This window comes from Phoxinus phoxinus (genome assembly GCF_949152265.1).
Source record: "Phoxinus phoxinus genome assembly, chromosome: 21".
NCBI classification, from domain to species: Eukaryota; Metazoa; Chordata; class Actinopteri; order Cypriniformes; family Leuciscidae; genus Phoxinus; species Phoxinus phoxinus.
Window position 1 is genome coordinate 4,836,610 of NC_136896.1, and position 19,964 is coordinate 4,856,573.

Here is a 19,964-nt window from a genome sequence, read left to right on the forward strand (position 1 = left end):
ATGGATGGATGGATGGATGGATGGACAGACATGTTCATTACCCAAACCCAAATATCAATTACTGTGAATGCATCCTTTACCTTGTAGTCAGGCACACGTTTCTCCACCCAGCCCTTGCCATAGTGTGGAGGCAGGACAGTCCGGTATACGTGAGGAAACACTGGAAGTAGATCCACACTTGCAGAAGGCTGGTAACCCATCACATGATGCCTGGATGGCATCTCCCACTGGGATAGACAAGCAGAAGAGAAGTACAAATTTCCTCTGAGATCTTTCATATCCATTTCATTGAACAGATCATAACTAAATCATAAAAGACCTAGCTGGGATACGCTAAAAGCTGTCAAGAAATATTTTTTAGAGATTTGTGGAAAAGTTATGGTATTCTGTGAAAAAATATTTTTGCCATGACACCTGCTGTTAACCAATTTCACCAACTGCACCAGAATAAGTTATAAAATCCCAAGTGTCAACTCAAAACATCAATGTTTTTCCTCATAAAGTTGATGACAGTACACTTTTCTGTAACCGTGAAGGTTTAATTACTACAGTTTAAAATGACGACCTCAATCACGGCCCTATCAATGTCCTCTCAATCAATAACTGCAGTGAAACTATCCACTTTATTTTTAAATGCGGAAGTTTTCTTTGAATGTGTGAGACTTCTGATTCATTAGCCACTACAGGGAAATAAAGAGAAGAACAACAAAGTGCAGTAAACAGTCAAATCATTTGCACTGCAGGCCAGAGTGTTTATAATTGCGACAATACGTTAAAATAATGTGGTAAGAAATGGCAGTTTGCAATATCAAGCAGCAAAATTAGCTGTTTTGTAGAGCTAAAAATAACTGGAAGCGGATTTTACCGGAAGCCAAACACATTCAATTTACAAATGGCCACATCCATTTTATGGATTTAGTTTGAGTCACTTTTAGTTTGAGTGAAATTTGATGAATTAAGCAGCTCACGGAAGTACTTTATCATTAGAAAGATTTGAATAACTTGTCAAACATGAAAGCATAATGCAATAATTTAAGACATTTCTTCTTATATAACCTTTTGGGAATAAAGGGTTCTTTAAAATTGAGTCAAGAACCCTATAGGGTTCTATATAGGTTTTTAAAGAACAAAAGTTGTGAAACTTTCTTGTGGAAAGAAATTTACCTTTTATTTTGAAGAATGTAAACATGTAACGATTTGATCTTGAAGTATTCAAGATTTCTTCAATTATATGAATAAAGGTTATAAGAATAAATGGTTCCAGGAATAACCATTTAACATTTTTAATTAAAACTCACAGCGATGCTACACTCCTAACAAAAATAAAGGTTCTTTATTGGCATCGATGGTTCCATAAAGAACCTTTTGTGAAATGGAAATTCCCCATCTTTAAGAGTGTGGCATCGCTGTGAGTGTTCATTTTTGAACGCTGATGTTTTGGCTGAACTGGCCTTCAACCTCAGTATAAGCACACAACAATCATTTGAAATCAATATTTAACACCCGTTTCTGATTATTCGTCGAAACCACCTTTCATATAGATATTTCATGATCCAATAAACTCTGTTTAACTGGACATTGTACTTCAAAACATCGTATTACAAAAAGAAGCTTGGTTGTGGACATAATTTCATGTTGAATGAATTCTCTAGAGATGCTGCATGTATATCTTCTGCATTCAGGATAGCATCCCATTCTATTATGCTCGGCTCTGCGTCAATGCCTTTCTGCAGTAGCAGTCAATCAAAGACTTCTGAAGGCTGTCTGCAACTCAAAGTCTCTGTTTAAATAATATACTCTTGGCTCCCACTGTCTCTGTCTCTCTCTGTCTCTCTGGTTCCACACGGTGCTATGGAGGTAATGTTTGCCGCCTCCTCTGAACGGCACTTTAATGATGAGAAAGCACAAAGTTCGTTCGCTGGGGATGTGAAGTAGTGGTGATCATGCCTGGGATTAAATGTCAAGCCGAGTTTGAGTCGTGAGGGGGATGCAGCGGCGGATGTGAGGGTCATCCTGACCACAGCGCCTCTAGTGGTAATACAGAGGAACTGAAGGGAGATGATGCACAGAATTTTGATTTTCAGCTTTAACAGTTCACCAAAAGGGATGCTGATAAAACGTTATCAACATCAAATCATGTCCTGCACATCTCAAGCTGTCCTGTCCATAGTATTAGGCACATTCAAGCAGCTGCGAGATGACTATAACCGTTCAACAAATCTGTTTCAAGATTTAATCAAGAACTTTATTGGAAAGGCATCTTCATTTGATCAATTCATTATCACAGCAAGTCAAAATGCTCAGATCAAGAGTAAAACAACCCAAGAAACAAAACGGCAGTAAAGGCATTAACTAAAACAGACACTCACTTGTATAATGCAAAATAAAATAATAATAAAAATTAATTAATTTAATTAATTAAAAAACACACATATAGCTTCATAATTATGCATGAGCATAATGCATTTGCCCTCACTTAAAACTCAATTAGTTCTCTGATTTACAATAGATTTTTTTACATTTACTGCACAGTCAGTCAGCATATAGCTGAAGATTTCAAATGGCCATAATATGAATGTCTAATCTGTTTTGACAAAGAAAAAATAAATATATTAAATAGGCAATATTATTCCAAAATTCAATTTTGGCCAAAAGGAGAACCATAACATAAACAAACTAAAAAAAAAATAGATTTTGGTCTATGTCTGTTTCCTATTGAGATCATCTAAATGCTAGTGTTCTCCTACAAGTTCCCAAAATATGCTCATGTAATATTTAAAAATATTTATGATTCATATTTTTCACAGGGCTGTATTCAGTTTAATTCTCCCTAGAATGAGAATGTTCATCTCCCTAACATCAAAAGCTTTTCAGTACATTTGCAGCTAGAACATGAATTAATGGCATAAACTATATCATGATCATCTTATCATTCGGCCAATTATAAAGCATTTCATGACATTATGAACTGTCCTATAAGTCAAAAAATGAAAAATGTTGTATGTGCAACACACATTTTCAAAAAGTCAAAGTAAAAAGACGCCACTAAGAAAAGCCTCTTGATTTGACAAACTGAAGCCAAACGTGTCTTTCGCATTAGGCTACTAATAGAAGGCATGGGTCTCTTGGAAAAGAAACGATTGTCTCCCAAAACCTGGGGGACTGAACATAGAGTTTTAAACCCTGTAGATCGCTCATGAAGTGGGTCTTCGTTATTTGCATGTAAAACCCTGTTACCTGAACACTGGGCAGACTGAACTGACTGATGGTCGCAGGTTCCGCGGCGGGAGCGCGCATCACAGGCACAAACGGATCGCAGGACATCTGCCATCCCGAGACTGCCTGAATCACCGGAGGAGGGCGAGAGGAGATGAGCACCAGAGGAGCAGAACCCACCCTACACAGTCTGGAGGTGTTCGGGACCATCCAGAGCCATGGAGGAGCTTCCGCGCTCACGTGCCACAGCTGAGGCTGAGCTTTCACGCGCTGGACCGGGATCATTCCTGCTGCATCCTACAACTCGGAAGAAGGATGGATGGAGACTAAGGAAGCTGTCAGTGCAGTGGACACTGAAAAAAAAAAAAAACAAAAAAAAAAAAACAGATAGATATCGCACATTTATCAGCGTCTCCAATTTACAAAAACAGCAACGATAATGTTTCGTCATATAGGGAGCACTGTCCAAAAGTCTCTCAAAGTTATATCTCTATTTCACCACACATTCCATTATTATGAATCCAAAAAAAAAACGTAAGAGTAGCCTATGTGTTAGCAAATGTTTAATTTGACACTCTGCTGTAAACATGCAAAAATCGAATTTAGTTCAGGTAATAAGAGAATCCGAATATGAAAGAAAAAAAGCCCAGTAAGCTCCCCTCCCAAATTCTGCAGCACATGCATCCGCATGCACAGGTGGATGCAAGACATTGTCAACAGAGCTTTTCTGTGTAACTTGGAAAAATGGAAAAGTTATTCTGGCTTTTTCACTAAAATGAACCATAACAATATTGCGCAAGAAAATTATGTTTTGCTTTACTGCACTGTCCAAAAGTCCCTGAAAGTTGATGCACATTTTAGCACAAATTACAAAAGCAATAATAGGCTAATTACACATGCGTAAATTATTTAATTGCATAACCAGAACTCCAATATCACCACAGCACTTTGTTATATTAGCCTATATTTCATAGATACTCATACAGTGTAGCCTCATTAAGTTACGGTCATGAAAATCCGAATCTGATTACAATAAGAATTAAAAAAGCCCTCAGAAACATAATAAATAGGCTCCCGTCAATGCTGCAGCACATGCATGCATTGACTTAAACAGGTGGATGCAAGGCATTATCAAGAAAGCTTTTCTGTTAAACTTAAACGGAAAAGTTATTGTAGCGTTTTTATAGACCAAAAATGCATGCGAACTCACCTATGAGGTGTTTCAAAAACCGCTTAGTTCAACATCATTTATGTGTCTGTTAGTGTTTCGCTGAAAATAAATAAATAAATAATGCAAACTATAAACAGATAAATTAAAAATGGAGCTGGATCTGCAGACGAAGGTTTCTAAGAATATCCAGTAAGACAGGTGTCCAAAGTGTCCAAAGCGCCGTGTGTGCGTTCACGTGCCTTGGATCGCACTCTCCATGTGCACGATCACAGCGGCGGGTTGTTCATTTCGCTCTCAAGAGCTCCGTGGGAATCTCGTGGAAATCTGTTCACTGTCAAGCCGATGACTCTCCAGCCTCCCGCAGTGGTGCCTCTTAAAGAATCTCAAAACCATTCCTCATCACGATATAATCCTCTATTTCGTCTGCATGCTTGTAGAACTTGTGTATGTTATGTAGAAAATTCTCGTTGATGAAGAGATGCGACTGTGCTCGTGCTCAGCTGAAAGTCCTGGCAGTCCAGACCGGGTGCGTTCGCGTTCTGAGCGGATCTGATGGCGCCGTGCGCAGCTCAGCACAGTGCGTCAGGACGCGCAAACACGCACAACTCGCCCTCAGATGATCTGGGATGATTAGAATATTGTGACAACTGTTTTAATCTATTAACGATGACATGATTTACCTGGTTTAAACCCCATTAACCCTCATTTTCTGTTTGGGGACCCCAGGGGCTTTTTAAGACCTATTAAGAATGCATAATAGCCATAGCTTCAATCAGTTATAAAATATTAAATAAATAATCTGTGAGTTTTTGATTGGGATAGGGCAACACTTTAACATAATTAAAAGGGAAAATATCAATATATGAATTACTACAATTATTTTAATATAGTATAATTATTAAAATTTGAATCATTTCATTAAAAAAAACAGCTGAAATATCGATGTAAATGTCTGAAATATTGGTTATTTTAATCTATTGTCACTCTTAGTTTCTGTTCATAAAAAGGATGAAAAAAGCTCATTTGTCATCATTACAGAAGAAGTACCAGAGGAAATATAGTCTACATGGGGAGCCTTCCAATATTGCCTTGGTCAATGGGGGCCTTGGAAGAGCTTTTCTTTTCTTTTTTTCTCATCAATCAATCCTCTGTGGTGACTTTGAAGCACAAGTCCTCATATTTTTCTTACATCGCCAGGGGGTATATTTCAACAGCCATATAAAGGGAAATCGAGGTTATCCAAAGTTTTTTTTTTCTTTTCTTTTACCCACAACTGTGCATCTCGTCAAGAGTGGATCAACTCCAAACTCTTGTGAATGTCACAAAACGCTGTGTGCGAACAAAAATGATATAATAAGTGGATTTGACACCCCAGCCTGAGTTTATACAGTTTGGAATCTGGTTGAAGAGCCCTGGAAGTGTGAAATGGAGTAATGGCTCAGGGCCGGTGACTGAAAGGTTACAGATTCGATTCCCACAAAGTATACAGTAATACTGTAATCCATGAAACATAACCCTAACCCCAGGTTGGATTATCCTGTAAGCAAATATGTAAGCAGTAATCAAGCATATGTACTATACGTGTATATTATAAGTGATTCTCTATATGATGTGGTCTGTGAGCCACAGATGATCCTTCAGAAAGAGGTTTCTGCTTCACAACTCAGAATATCTGCATTCAAGTGTCAGTTAAAAGTACACTTTACAAAGTTTAAATTTTTAATGTTTTTGAAAGTCTCGTATGCTAAAGCTGCATTTACTTGACCAAAACTACAGTAATATTTTGATATTATGAAACAGAATTACAATTTAAAATAACTTTTCTATTTGAATATACAGTATTATCAAATGTAATTTATGCATGTGACGGTAAAGCTGCAATTTCAGCATCGTTACTACAGTCTTCAGTGTCACATGATCCTTCAGAAATCATTCTAATATGCTGACTTGCTGCTCAAGATTATTTATTTTTTTATTATTATCAATGTTGAAAACTGTTGTGCTGCTTAATATTTTTGTGATAATAACTGTGATACAACCGTGACTTTTTTAAGGAATCTTTAATGAATGGAAATTCATATGAACAGCGTGCATTTTAAATGCTTTTTTTTTTTTACATTATAAATATATTTACTGTCACTTTGGTCAATTTAATGCATCAGTGCTGAATAAAACTATTAATTTATATCAAATAAATAATAATTTTCAAAAAATCTCAACGAAGTGTATGCAGTAGTAGACAAAGACTATTTGTGTGAACTTTTGATCATTTCATAAATCCCTCAATGCGGAATATGTGTCCTCAGCCAAAAGCCCAGTTCTTCATGTGGTTTTTATAACTACTGTATCATTTATGGTGTTGGTAATCATTCCAAATCAATTTAAATAGGTTCATAAGTTCTGGGAGTGAGAAAAAACTCAACAATTTGACTTGAAATTGAGGAAACCCCTAGACCGTGACTTCTTAATTTTCTCCAACAAAAATCTTGAGCTGTGTGGTCTCAAACCCCCAGGCTCTCCCACAGTTCTCTTTCATGTCCTTTTAAAAATGGTTCTGTGCTCATAATTAGTGACTGTTGCCCCTTTCATTCACCCTCCGAGATTGGTTGGAGAGAGAGGCTGGATACCCACGGCTGTTCGCGGCACAGAATATGGCCCTGTCAGTGCTGTGGCGATAGAGATTATTCGCCCGGGCCTGTTCGGTTGTGATATTCCAGGTTTGGGGTCTGCCGTAGGAGTTGCCATTTCTCTGAAGGGAATATCTGGATGCAGAAATGAAATTTTCCAACCATTTCTGATTGGTTAAAACCTTACCCTCAATCACACAGTGTGTCTAATGCCCGAGGCCGGTCTTACTTTAGATTCTGTCAGCATGAGGAAAGCATGTCGGAATATATTCAGCATTACAAGAATATTCAGAAAACGGGCCACAATCTTCACCTTGGTTACCTGAGCAACAGCAGAAGTGCTGTTTGGCACAATGGACGTTCATTTATATTTTAATAGTATTAAAAAGAGAGATGATCCATTGTGAATGGTGTCTTACCCGGAGGAACTGGCTTGGCATGGGCCCACTATACTATTGAAACATATTGCCTTGACATCGAAAGGCTTTGGACTATTTGTTTCAGAGAAAACATGAATGTTAAACGCCCCTCACAGCTGGACGCATGATTATGCTAAGACAGAGCACATGGTGAGGTTAATTACAGGGTCAAGCTGGTGTATTTATGGACACAATTACTACCGTTGTATGATTAAAGATTCTTTGAAGCACAGTGGAACTCATTTATATGAATGTGTTTAGTGCACAAATGAACAAAATGACAATTTTGCGGTAACACTTCATTTGAACTTGCCCTTGTTACACGTTATATACGTACTGGAGAGATAACTATAAATTAGGCACAATTAACCCTAAACCAAACCATAATCCTACCCTAACCCTAAGTATGTAGTTGATTAGTATTACTCAGTACTTAAATGTATAATTACACTGTAACATGGACACATTAACCCTTAAACGCATACCCTCCTCCTCATTCATTTTTTTAAGTTAGACATCAACCTTCTTAGTATTCCTCAATCAATTCATTATAAATTTGATTGAAAGTTCATGTTATAAACAATATAACAAGGGAAAAAATATGATAAAATAATGCCTGTTTTCGTATTCATTTTTGTATTTTTTGTTACAGTGTAAAGATATGTTTTCTGCACAACAATAATTTAATCTTTGATGACTGAATAAGTGCAATTCACCTTTATTCCACAAGGTGGCGATGTCTGATACACAACTATGAAGTGTTTCACTCATAGTTACCGCAGGCAGAAAACAAAAGAATAGGAAGTTTCATCAGCAACATTTAAAATGGTTCAGGGATTTACTGCAGAGAAAGTACTGAACGCAATCTATTATTCAATTGATGGTGGATCTGGAGAAGAAGATAAAGACCTGAAAATGTAATAATGATTGGCAAAACATTCATGCATTTAAGGGTTAAAATAAAGTGTAACCACTTTTGCTACTGATAACAAAATCTGTTAATTTAAAGCAGGGCTATGCAGTTTGGGGAATTTCTTCACTGTATTCTCGCTTTTTGCTCGCATGTTTCTCTATAGAGCTCCCCCTACAGCTTCGGAATAGATATTTGACAACACTGTCGAAAAACTCGTTGTTGACTCTCAGATTCCAGAGGCTAGTAGATCAACGACATCAAAGCAGACGGGACGTTCTTTACAACGTCTTCTTCATTCGGGTTCGAACAGCGTGAGGGAGTGCAATAATGACAGAATTTTAGCAGATTTTATTGCCGTAAAGCAATTCGTTACATCGCGAGACCTGATGTCACCCAATACTTCCTGACGCTGCGGCCGGCGGCCCAAAGTTGCAAGTGTGTGTTTTTTTCGCTCACAGGCGATATAGGTGGGTGTGAGACGACCACCATTCAACCCGGAAAAAGTAATATAACCATTCCAATGACTCCGAAGCTGTTCAGTTAAGGTAAAAAACCTGCATAGTTCACCTTTAAAAGCTGAAGTGTAGAATTCTGGACCATCATCAACTAGAACTGGAAAAAAATGTCTGTTTTCAAACAGGTTTCCCAACACTTTTCTCATCTCTCTTTATCAGACTAAAAAAGTGTTTTGGCTGAAACACTATTGGAGTTAAACAGATTATTCAATGAGAAAAAAAGTAGGCTGTTACATACCAGAATGTAGTGGAAGAGAAGGGGTTAAAAGTAAAAGTGTTTCATGCCATTAGCTAAATGGAAAATCGTTTTAAGTTGTTACATTTATTCGTCCACAATAAGACTGTGAAAGTGCATTTTGGGTCAGTTTTTTTAAGTTTTCTGTCAAGCAAAGTCAACTGAGTGCATGTCTATTTTGTGATACAACAGAGAATTTAAAGCTTCAAGTAATAAAAGCTTAAATAAATAAGGATTCAATAAGAGCAACACATTCAAATAACTTGGAAGGAAAATAAATGTTACATTTTTGAAAACAATTAACATAGCATTGGTGTCTCTCATTAAAACATGTGTTAAAAGAACATGAGGTTTTAATAGCCGTCAGTAGTTATTTAAATCTATAATTATTTAAATGATCGAAAGCAGAGGGGCTCCTAGGGAGGTGCAAGATGACTATAACTTATTCAAAGTAAATTATATTAAAATAATTTAAAATGCTAAAATTTAATTAAATCACAATTAATTATTTTAATCCATTAACATTCAAAAAAGTTTGACAACTAGCAGCTAAATAACAAGTAAAATGTGTATAATGAGTTTTTGTGTCCGTTATTTCATAATGACTGGTGGAGTCATAGCCTCAGGATCACTGTCCCTGAAGCCGGTCATTTACATGTGTGCTCTGATTATCCACAAACCTCCTTTAGACCTCACTTGGGAACTAGTCAGAGGTTTTCCCTGTGTTCTGCTTGTTTGTTGTCATGCCAGATTCTGGGACAGGGATATTCCCATCGCTGGAGCTGTATTACAAAAGTGCTTGTTCATACCACAGCTGCCGCAGGCTTTGGAAAAATGATGTACCGCTTCTCCTGTTCAGGAAAGTGTTGATTGTACAGGCAGGATCCTGTGACTTCTGGGATGAAAACAGTGATTGGAGGGATGGTGTTGTGGTGTAGCGGTTAAACGAATAGTTTATCTTTCTTTACATTCTTCTGTGACACAAAGTTTCAAATTCACTGCAAATGTCCCTGTAGGACTAATATGTTCAAGTTGTAAACATTCAGCAAAATGAAAATTAACAAAATGAATACTCATATTAAGCAAGGATGCATTAAATTGACCAAAAGCTAGAGTAAAGACATTTATAATGTTACAAAAGATTTCTGTTTTAAATAAATGCTGTTCTTTTGAATTTATTTATTTAGGCTTCTATTCATTAAAGAAAAGTGCCCCTATTATGGGTTTTCAAATATTCCCTTTCAGCTGTTTTGCTGAATAGCTGTTTGTGAATGTAAACGTTCAAAGTTGAAAGTGCACGCGATAAATAAAGTTGTTGTCTCCCAAAACAAAGAAAGAATCGACTCAGAAAGCAGGGTATGCAGGTGCAAATGGGCCCAGGCCGATTAGGGGTCACATTTTAATTAAGGGAATACATTTTTAATTCGTGACCACAATAAATATTTATTTCATATGCATGTCATGTGCAGTCATTTCTTGTTTCCCTGTAATTTCTTGTGTGCATTTGTTATTTTGTGCACCCCGCGGCTGCCGTAGAACTACGCTGACTACGAGCAAAAGCAGCGCCAAATAAATACAAAAAGAAAACGGTGGGAGACGTTACTGTTGCTTCAGCGGAGCGCTCATTTTCAAAACTGAAGCTAATGAAAAAATATTTGCGGAGCACCATGTGGCAGAACAGAACTTTCCATTGAGAATGCACGAAGCCTTGAATTAAACAACAAGGACATTGTGGATGAATTTGCCGAAAGAAAGGCCCGGAGAATGCAACTAAAATGAGTGAGTGAGTGTACATTTTGGGCCGCTGTGCCAAGATCGTTTGTGTTTGCATTCACCATGCAGTATAGCTACTAGTTGTTTATTGACATTTGCTGAGCCTTGGTTATTTTAGACTTTTGTTTTAATTCCGTTCTGGTTTTGAAAAGTTGTTGGGTAGGTGTGTTTTTTATGGTATTGGTATGGTATTTTTTGATACACTAGTGAACGTCTATATGTAGGCTATATGTCTCTTCGATGTAGCCTATTTTTTAAAAAAAGGTTGCATATGGCAGACATCCCAAGTCTCAAGGAAGTTCCGGGAGTCTCCCGCATATTTATAGCGGCTCCCTGATCCCCACAAATTAATTCAAATCTTCCGGAATCTAGAGCGAGCGAGCAAGAGCGCGCATTCGTAGCGCGCGCACGGCAGAGATAAGGATCGAGAGACCTTGCGTGTGTGCGCTAGTGCGCTAGTGTGCGCTAGTGTGAGTGTGTGCCTCACGAAGCTTATGTAAGGACCCAACCAATCAAATGTCAGTGCGGGTTTTTATCTATACTCCCGAACCGAATGAATCAGAACCGAACCCGGTATCAGTTACAGTATTGATACAGTTAGCCTAATGGTTCCTACATGTTCAACACAATAAATTAGAAAATGACATCTCATAATGTTGCCTACCTCAAACTGAGTAAAATATCACTGAGAAACGTCCTGCTCGAGTCATCCTTGTGATGGAGGTTCAGGTTGGTAAATTAGTTCTTCCAAGATTTCAATATCAGACTTGCTCTCGGATTGATATGGTAAAATCGACTAGGGATGTTAACCGATGACCGTTTGACCGATGGTTGACCGTATCAACGTTAACCGATCAAAGTTTTCGGCAGTCGGTTAAAAAAAAAAAAAAAGTGATCTCTAAATTAGTCTATTATAGACAGTGGACTAAACGCTACTACAGTTAGCCGTCTCATTCCAATATCTTTTTGTGTGAAGTGAACAAATCCCTCTCACTCAATCTTTCATAACTCGCCCGTCTGCTTAATAAACCAATAAAAACATTCGGCGCGAGGTCACAGCGTTTGGGTTCGCGCGGTCACAAGGTTTGCAGAAAGTAAAGGCTACAGGCTAACACACTCGAGGTTAGCGCCAGGGCAGACGACAGGAGGAAGCGTGCAGAAAATAGTAGTGTGTGGGACCATTTCTCCAAACAGAATGACACAGATGTAACGTAAGTTGCAACTTGTGTGATACAGTGCTTAAATATGAAAATACATTACATCTACATTTCAGTGGTAACAGATAAGGCGATGATCATCATCTTTCTTTATTATTGTTAGCACTACCTCAAACTAAAGCGGCGTCTCTTCGGTTCGGAGCTGTCATTTTCTGAAATGAGCCGCGGCAATGTTTCAAATGAGCTTCTAACGCTAGACAAACGCCTTTATTTTCAACGTGATAACCTTGTACCCAAACCATTTCGAAACTAAGGAGCCATTTGTCCGCCGATTACATACAAGCTCCTCGGCGCCGCGTTTGCTGGACTCATGTTTCAAGCTGTTGGGGATTTTAAAAGTGACGTGAGTGGAAGGTCGGCGCCGGCGCCATGTGTGTTTGTGTGTGTGTGTGTGTGTGTGTGTGCGAGCGAGCGGGAGGCAGAGCGGCGGAGAGATGCGACAGTTGTGAAATTGCAGGCGCGGCTCGAAATGGCTGTTATTTCAAATAGCGTAGCATATTTTAAACTAATCGGTTAACCGGTTTCAACCGGCTAATGAGGCTCGGTGGTCGGTCAAGAATTTTTTTAGTTTTCGCCATCCCTAAAATCGATGCCATCCGTACTGTCTTTACAGTGTGTACAGTTCTGCACTTTAGGACGCCTCCTGAGCTGAAGTTCAGTATGGTTACGGATGTGTAGCTTTCACAGGCGCTGTATGCAGTAGACCAATCACAACAGACTGGGTCATCTGGCCAATCAGCAGAGCAGCTCGTGGATAGGAGGGATTAGATAAATTGATTCATTCATGGAGTTGCTTGAGAATCTTTGAAATATTATTTGAAAATGAAAGTGTTGATCTTTGATGCATGTAAACCTGTTGTAGCCAGGAGACCTCCAAAACAAAATCTGGAGACTTTAAAATAGCATAGGGGCACTTTAAGCAGCACAGCTGTTTCCAACATTGATATTTGAGATGTTTTAAATTGTAATCATGTGAAATGTTTTATATTGTAATAATATTTCACAACATTACTGTTTTTGCTGTATTTTTGACCAGATCTACCCGAAATAAACAGCTTGGACAAATATAGAAATCCATGCTGGTCGACGCTGGTCTTTTCAGTGAGGAATACACAAAAACACATATGCACATCATTACCCTTCTGACTTTAATAATTATACCGAATCAATTTCCTCACTTTCATCACTGCATGGGCTAAAACTCCCCTTTTGTTTCCCACTCCTAATGGATGCATTTATCAAACCTGTCTTTCCGCATGGCAAAGGTGTCACCTAGACTTCAGAGTCAAGGACCACTCAGAGATCGACTGCAGCCCTGAACACAATAGGTAATGTAGTTATGGCCCGGTGTACGGGCAAAGCCACCTACCTTTCCCAAACAGAGTCGTGCAGCAATTTGTTCAAAATGGCAAGGGATATAAAAAAGCACTAAAGCAGTTATCTGCACAAAACACATTTCCTCCAAACTGTCCTCTTTTTTCTTTCTTTTTTTTGTTTAATTGCCTGAAAACGATTTTTACCTTACAAAAACAAGGACAGTGGTACAGGCATGCAGGTAGGAATGTGTCATGAACATCAGCAAAACTCTGAGATGTGATCAAATCAAATGTTTTCTTACAAGGTTGACGTGTTTAAAACAGTCACAAACCTGACACGCATTAGAATGTTGTCCTTAAACAAGCTTTATTCAAGGAAGAAATGGAGATAAATGAACTACCTTGACGTGCTGTGAAACGCACACACAAACATTTTGGATTGGTGTTCTGTTTAGCTGTGGTGTTTTAAGGTGTCGGACACGAGCGAAGGGAAGATTCCCTGGAGGAATCACATCCTGTCTGCATGTCACACCAAACTGCTGTTCAACCACCTGTGCTTTGCACATAGAAGAAGAAAAAAACTGTCGAAAGAAAATCTAATTTTCTGCTTTTTGAAGATACTGTTTGATGGATTAAGGGTCAATCTCAATTTAAATTTAACAGAAAAGTTTCAACATTTCCAAAGAATGTATGACTCTGTGTCCTGTTCATTTTTGCTATCATCCTTTCGGAAGATATGTTCACCAAGGCTTGCATTTATTCGATCAAAAATACAGTTGAAACAGAAATATTGTAAAATAGTATTATAATTTAAAATAACTGTTTAATGCATTTTAAAATGTAATTTATTCCTGTGATGCAAAGCTGAATTTTCAGAATCATTATTCCAGTCTTCAGTGTCATGATCATTCAGAAATCATTATAATATGCAGATGTGCTGTTTAAAAAATAGTTATTATTATTATTATCAATGGTGAAAACGGTTGTACTGCTTAATGTTTTTGAAAAATGTAATGTTTTTTTTTAAGGATTATTCCATGAATAGAAAGTTTAAAAAATGCAGCATTTATTTGAAATGGAAATCTTTTGCAACAGTTTCGATCATTTTAATGTATTCTTGCTGAATTAATTTATTTCATTAAAAATGACTGACCCCTAACATTTGAACTTTTAAAACAAATAAATACTAAATACTTCACACATTTATTTAGATGTGTGCTTTGATTTCATACCACTGCAGCTCTCTAATCTACTTATTCAGAAACCCTTATTAGCGACACCAGTGGCCGTTAAGTGAACTGCAGCCAGCAACTTTTTGCTTGTGCTTTGCACTCGTGCACAGGCAATGTACAAGAGCGATTCAATGCTCAAATATACTCACAGCAAAGTTCTATTTTGTTTTTGCTTATAAGTCAAAAGAAGTTGGAAATACCACAAAAAATGACAGCGCCTGGAAAGCAGTAGAAAGAAGGCATCATAGTGATGTGCATGTTTGCTCATGAGTCATGTCGACCTATGAGGTAATTCAAATAACACTGTTTTGATAGTTTGATTATAAAGTAGGCTATATTTGAGACTATGATCTGAGAGAGTTTTAATGGATCCATTTTCTTTGCATGACACATTGACATTACAGAATGCATTCCGTATATGTGTCATAGAACGGAAGAGAGGTTCGCGGTAGCGCATGTAACGTCACATTCTTTTGATTTCCCCGGCAAAAATTTCCCTATAAATCTTACAATTTTAAGTTTCATTACAAGCTGTTCAAACATTTGAAATAAAAAAGCTATTAATAAATGAAAATACTTACATATAGCCCATTTAAGTGAACTATTCATTTAAAGCTGAATATATACAATCCATGTTTTATGGTAAGACATGGTTTTACTATTTGAAAATCTTGAGTTACCATTTCTCACAGTATTTAATTGTCTTGTACAATATAAATTCAAGATGGACTTCAAATTAAAAAAAATTTTTTTTTTTTTTTTTTTTTTTTGGACTGTTGTCCCACATACCCATCAGGTTTGATAACTTAATCAAGAGAATTGTTCTTTTCGGCGCTCCATCTCTAAACTCTATCTCACACGCGGTGGAGTCAAGGGCTACTCCATCATGAAGCCAGCTTGGTCTATTTCACTTACAATTACCCATGATACTCTGTGGACCCTGGCACATCTGTGATAGTGGTCATGTGGGAGGTCTGTTACTGGAATTGGCAGAGTAGATTCAGACCCCAAGAGTCTCATAAAGCCTCAGATCAAATCAACTTCTACCTTTCGTTCAGGTTCTGTCACACTTCATCTAAAGAAGCAGGCGTCTGCTTAACTTACCATAGAACGTCTACTAATGCTCCATTTAGACCCAAAAAAGACCCAAAAGCAAAACTATGGGTTTGCCTTGCCGTTATTATAAATGACCTAGATTTCCTTTCTGATCTTCACCATTATCAAAAGACACTTTGATGCTTCATTGCTGATGCTGCCAGGGCTATGAAATTAAAGATATATATAAATATTCCACATTGTAATGCGTTCAGTGGCCTGAAGTTTTTGAACACTTAAGTCACATTTAAAAAATGTCTGAATATCAAAGCGTTAGATAAGCAATCCTCTGCAACAAATGATGCAAAAGCTGTATTCTCAGAAGAACATTGTTGTATATTTTATTCAGTTATGCCTATAAGGATGTCTAAACTAAAGTAATGTAGGCCCCTGCAATATAAGTTGCTGTCGATAAAAGTGTCTGCCAAATGCATAAATGTATATACATCTGCATAAAGCTTTCCGTTAGCATTACCTTTCTTCTCAATAGCAGTTGCTCGGTTGGCAGATGCAGCTGAAAAGGCACAACCTGTATGCTGCCCAAAAAATCAACACTTGTCAAGTTTGTTTTGTTATATTTTATATAAATAAATATATTTATTTTTTCATGTCATCAAAGGAGAAAGTTATTTTGCCTACATAATTATGTAGTTCCAGCATCTACCAGCAGTGGCAAGCACAATCTAACATGCTGAACCTTGACCCCCTGGTGTACTTGCTCTCAGTCATGTAGCAGACCTTTCTTTTGTCCATGTAATTGAACGGAATCAGGACTTGTTATACTAGAGAAAATACATCTGGAACAAGATGTCCTGCCTTACATATTTGCAGGAACAAACAAGCAGCTTTGGACGCAGTCCCAGATCTAAATAAAGAAAGCTCAGAGGCTATCAGGTGTAATGCAGACGACACTGGCACACATGGTTACGCCTATATACAGCTTTAATAAGCAGGCTTGTTTAATGGGATAATTGGCTGTGTGCAGCCTCCCTCTCGTCCTTTGGCAGCCACTAGCTTCCCAATAGCCGTCTCTGTTCTAAACGCATAATAATATTCAGCTGATGACTGCCTGCATCTAATGTCTCATGAGCTCTTGGGCAAGGCAAATTCAATTTCTTTGCCATAAAAATGCTTCTGAAATAATCCAATCCCATTCCGGCTCATCTCTTTGCTGCCCGCTCTTTCAGGCAAACGCTGCTGATGCTGAATACTAAATGACGGGCTTTTTCCCATCCCTCTATCCCTGCGCACCCAGCATCAAGGCGACGGAAGACCCGGTAAGAATGAGCCTGTGATGAGTCTCCTCGGCTGAACGAAGGAACCAGCGGAGCTCAACTCTGGAGATCGATAATGCTCTCTGGAAGAGCCCGTGGCCCACTTTCTGAAGAGACACTGCTTTAATCTTCTAGGAAAACGATAATGTGTTTGTCCTGCCTCTTATATTAGAATTCGGCATTCGAATTATGAATCTGCGCATCGATGAACGGCTTTCCGACTAATTCTGCACATTGCTTTCAATTTCTGTGACATCCTTCATTTATCCCAGAAGCAACTCTCAAAGTGCTTTATGTTCGAGCTGACAAGAGCAAAACAAATTGTAATAGAAGGAATTTAAAATAAACAGATAAACATGTGGAAAGAAAAATGTTAATGTAAACAAACAAAACTATTACTTTTAAGGCTGTCACTGATACAATTGCAAGACCGCTCACTATATTTACAGTACTATGAATTTTGACCTACTGCTACCATGACAAGACCATTTATTATGCTTCACGCTCAGCTCTATGATAATGCACACACCTTAAAGAGATAATGAAACTGCTTAGAGAGGAAAGAAAGAAAGAAAGAATGAAACTCCAAAAAGGATTAATGTAAGCCGATGGGGAGCTGAAAGCATGGGGTCTTTATTATTGTATTAAAGCCTGTGGTTGGGAGTGGGACCATCCATCCATCCATCCATCCATCCATCCATCCATCCATCCATCCATCCATCTGTCTGTCTGTCCTCTGAGGGTTAGATTTAGGGCCGGACCTTCACGGTGACGTATTACCTACACACCAATAAAAAAAAATTGTACGAGACGAGTCAGATCATACAAATTGATACAAAATCGCCAACTTATACAATACTTAGCAATTCTCAGATCGAGTTACAACTTTCATAGGTGAAGAAACACAAACTTTTATCTGAAATGTAGCTTGATATTAATGAATTATTGTATTTTAGGGATTGTATAGTCGGTTGCTCATTATTTATGATAAAATAGGTGGACTTAAATATTTAGTTTAAATGATTGTATACTGTATTTTTACTTGTATATTAGCTTAACTTCCACTTCCAAAAAGTCCATTACAATTTACAAAGCATGCAATCAGTCTAGAAAATTAGCGTGATATTAATTCTTCATCAGAGGGGGTTTTCTCTGCAATCAATAACTTGATGGTTGCTTTTGTTTGAAACAAGTGAGTGTGAACATCGATGCCGTCTGGTAGAGCATTGCTAAACAGACAATGCTAAAAAATTAGGACTCAACCCTTCGCTAAGCCACGCCCGAAAACCGCCACTGGCCAATCGTGGCTTAGCAACCGCAACTAGGCGCGGGAGGTCTGTCAAGCTTTCGAGCGAGGGAAACATGCCGAAGCGTTGTGCGTATGGATTGTGCAAATCTAATACCCGGTATCCTAAAAGTTTGGAGGGTGGGGTGGAATTTAACGTAACGTAAAATAAGACGATTAAAGGCAAGACGGAGGCTCACTGACATACTTTAAAATATATTTCAGCATTTTGTTAATCGACGGCCTACCCATGAGTAACTTTAGCCCAATTCGATTGCGGCTCTCCCGGTGTTAGTGTTATTCCACAATATTTATGGATAAGCTGTTTGATTTATAATTATTAGATTATTTTCACATTTCATTTACCCTGCTGTGCATGAACATAGCTGTTCCTCAATTTGTGTGTTTCCCATTTGAATGGTCAGCATATGAGCATATGCTTGCGCTGGGACCTTTAGGCTTTAGCTTCAATTTTGATGAAATTATTCTCTAATCGGTTGCATATAATGTTGTGGATATCTCGAATGCATACTGCAGTCCCTTTTGTCTTGCTCTCTCAGATATTTCACCTGTTCTCCAAAAATGACTAATTATCTCCTTGGGAATGTCTGACACCGGTGCATACACACTGTAATAGACGTGCCAGGCGCGGAAGCTAGTCAGGCGTAGCAACAGTAACTAAGGAGGGCGGGGCTTAGCGAAGGGTCAATTAGCTAATCTCTGAATGCTGCGGTTGACCAATCAGCATAAAGTATTTCAGAGACGTGTAATAAAATAAAAATCAATGCTACATTCAAGCATGCAAAACAACAGCACTCTTGATAGTGTGATATTTCTTAACATAAAGTCTTTAGGGGATGCAGTTCTTTAAAAAAAAAAACTAGTTTGCTGGCAACTGCATTTTTAGACATTTTATTTAAATAATATATTGCATTGAAGTGCTAACTATTTCATTGGCCTTATACATGCACTCAGTGCTCTGCAGTAAAACTGAATACAACTGAATATCATTGTAGGCTGTAGGCATCAGAAAACAGAGAGATCTTTACCTCTCCTCATAGTGAGATAACCATATCATGTCAGAAGAGTAGCAGGGATTCACTCTTACATTATAACACAGACTATATTCATTCACATACTGTAATGCACAAATATAAAGGCACTGAATGCAGGGCATAATTCACTGGTTTTATTATATTGAGATTCTCAAAGGTTCGAAGAAACCAATATGGGGATATTTTTAGAGATATTCATGCCTATGAATATGATGATGAATTATACTCCACTGCATCCAGATACTCCACAGGAGAACTATAAACCTATACAAAGATGCAATTTGTGTTACACTTTATTTCGATAGTTCACTTTATACATTCTACTAACTATAAATAACTTTGCAACTACATGTCAACTTACTCTCAGAGTACTAGTAGACTGTTAGGGTTAGTAGAATAAGTTGACATGTAGTTGCAAAGTTACTTACAGTATAGTCAGTAGAATGTCTAAAGTGGAATATCGAAATAAAGTGTTAGGCTACCTTAATTTGGTATCAATATAACTATGCAAATGTATTCATGCACTATTGGCTAGTTGGTACATAATGACACATCACTGGGAATATTTACACTTTTACTGATCAATTATGCAGCCATTAATGACTAAGTCTAAATAATGCA

At 37.8% G+C, this 19,964-nt stretch overlaps 1 protein-coding gene across 1 annotated transcript in view; it reads right to left on the minus strand.

Moving 5' to 3' along the window:
- tcerg1l (transcription elongation regulator 1 like) overlaps window positions 1-4,930 on the minus strand; it is a 71,194-nt gene extending 66,264 nt beyond the window's left edge. The window contains exons 1-3 of the mRNA XM_079595227.1: window positions 4,427-4,930; window positions 3,238-3,569; window positions 81-227 (exon numbers count right to left, since the gene is read on the minus strand). Coding sequence (XP_079451353.1) covers window positions 81-227; window positions 3,238-3,501 — 411 coding nt within the window. The 5' untranslated portion in view covers window positions 3,502-3,569; window positions 4,427-4,930. The remainder of the gene's footprint in view (window positions 1-80; window positions 228-3,237; window positions 3,570-4,426) is intronic.
- Window positions 4,931-19,964: the final 15,034 nt, after the last annotated feature.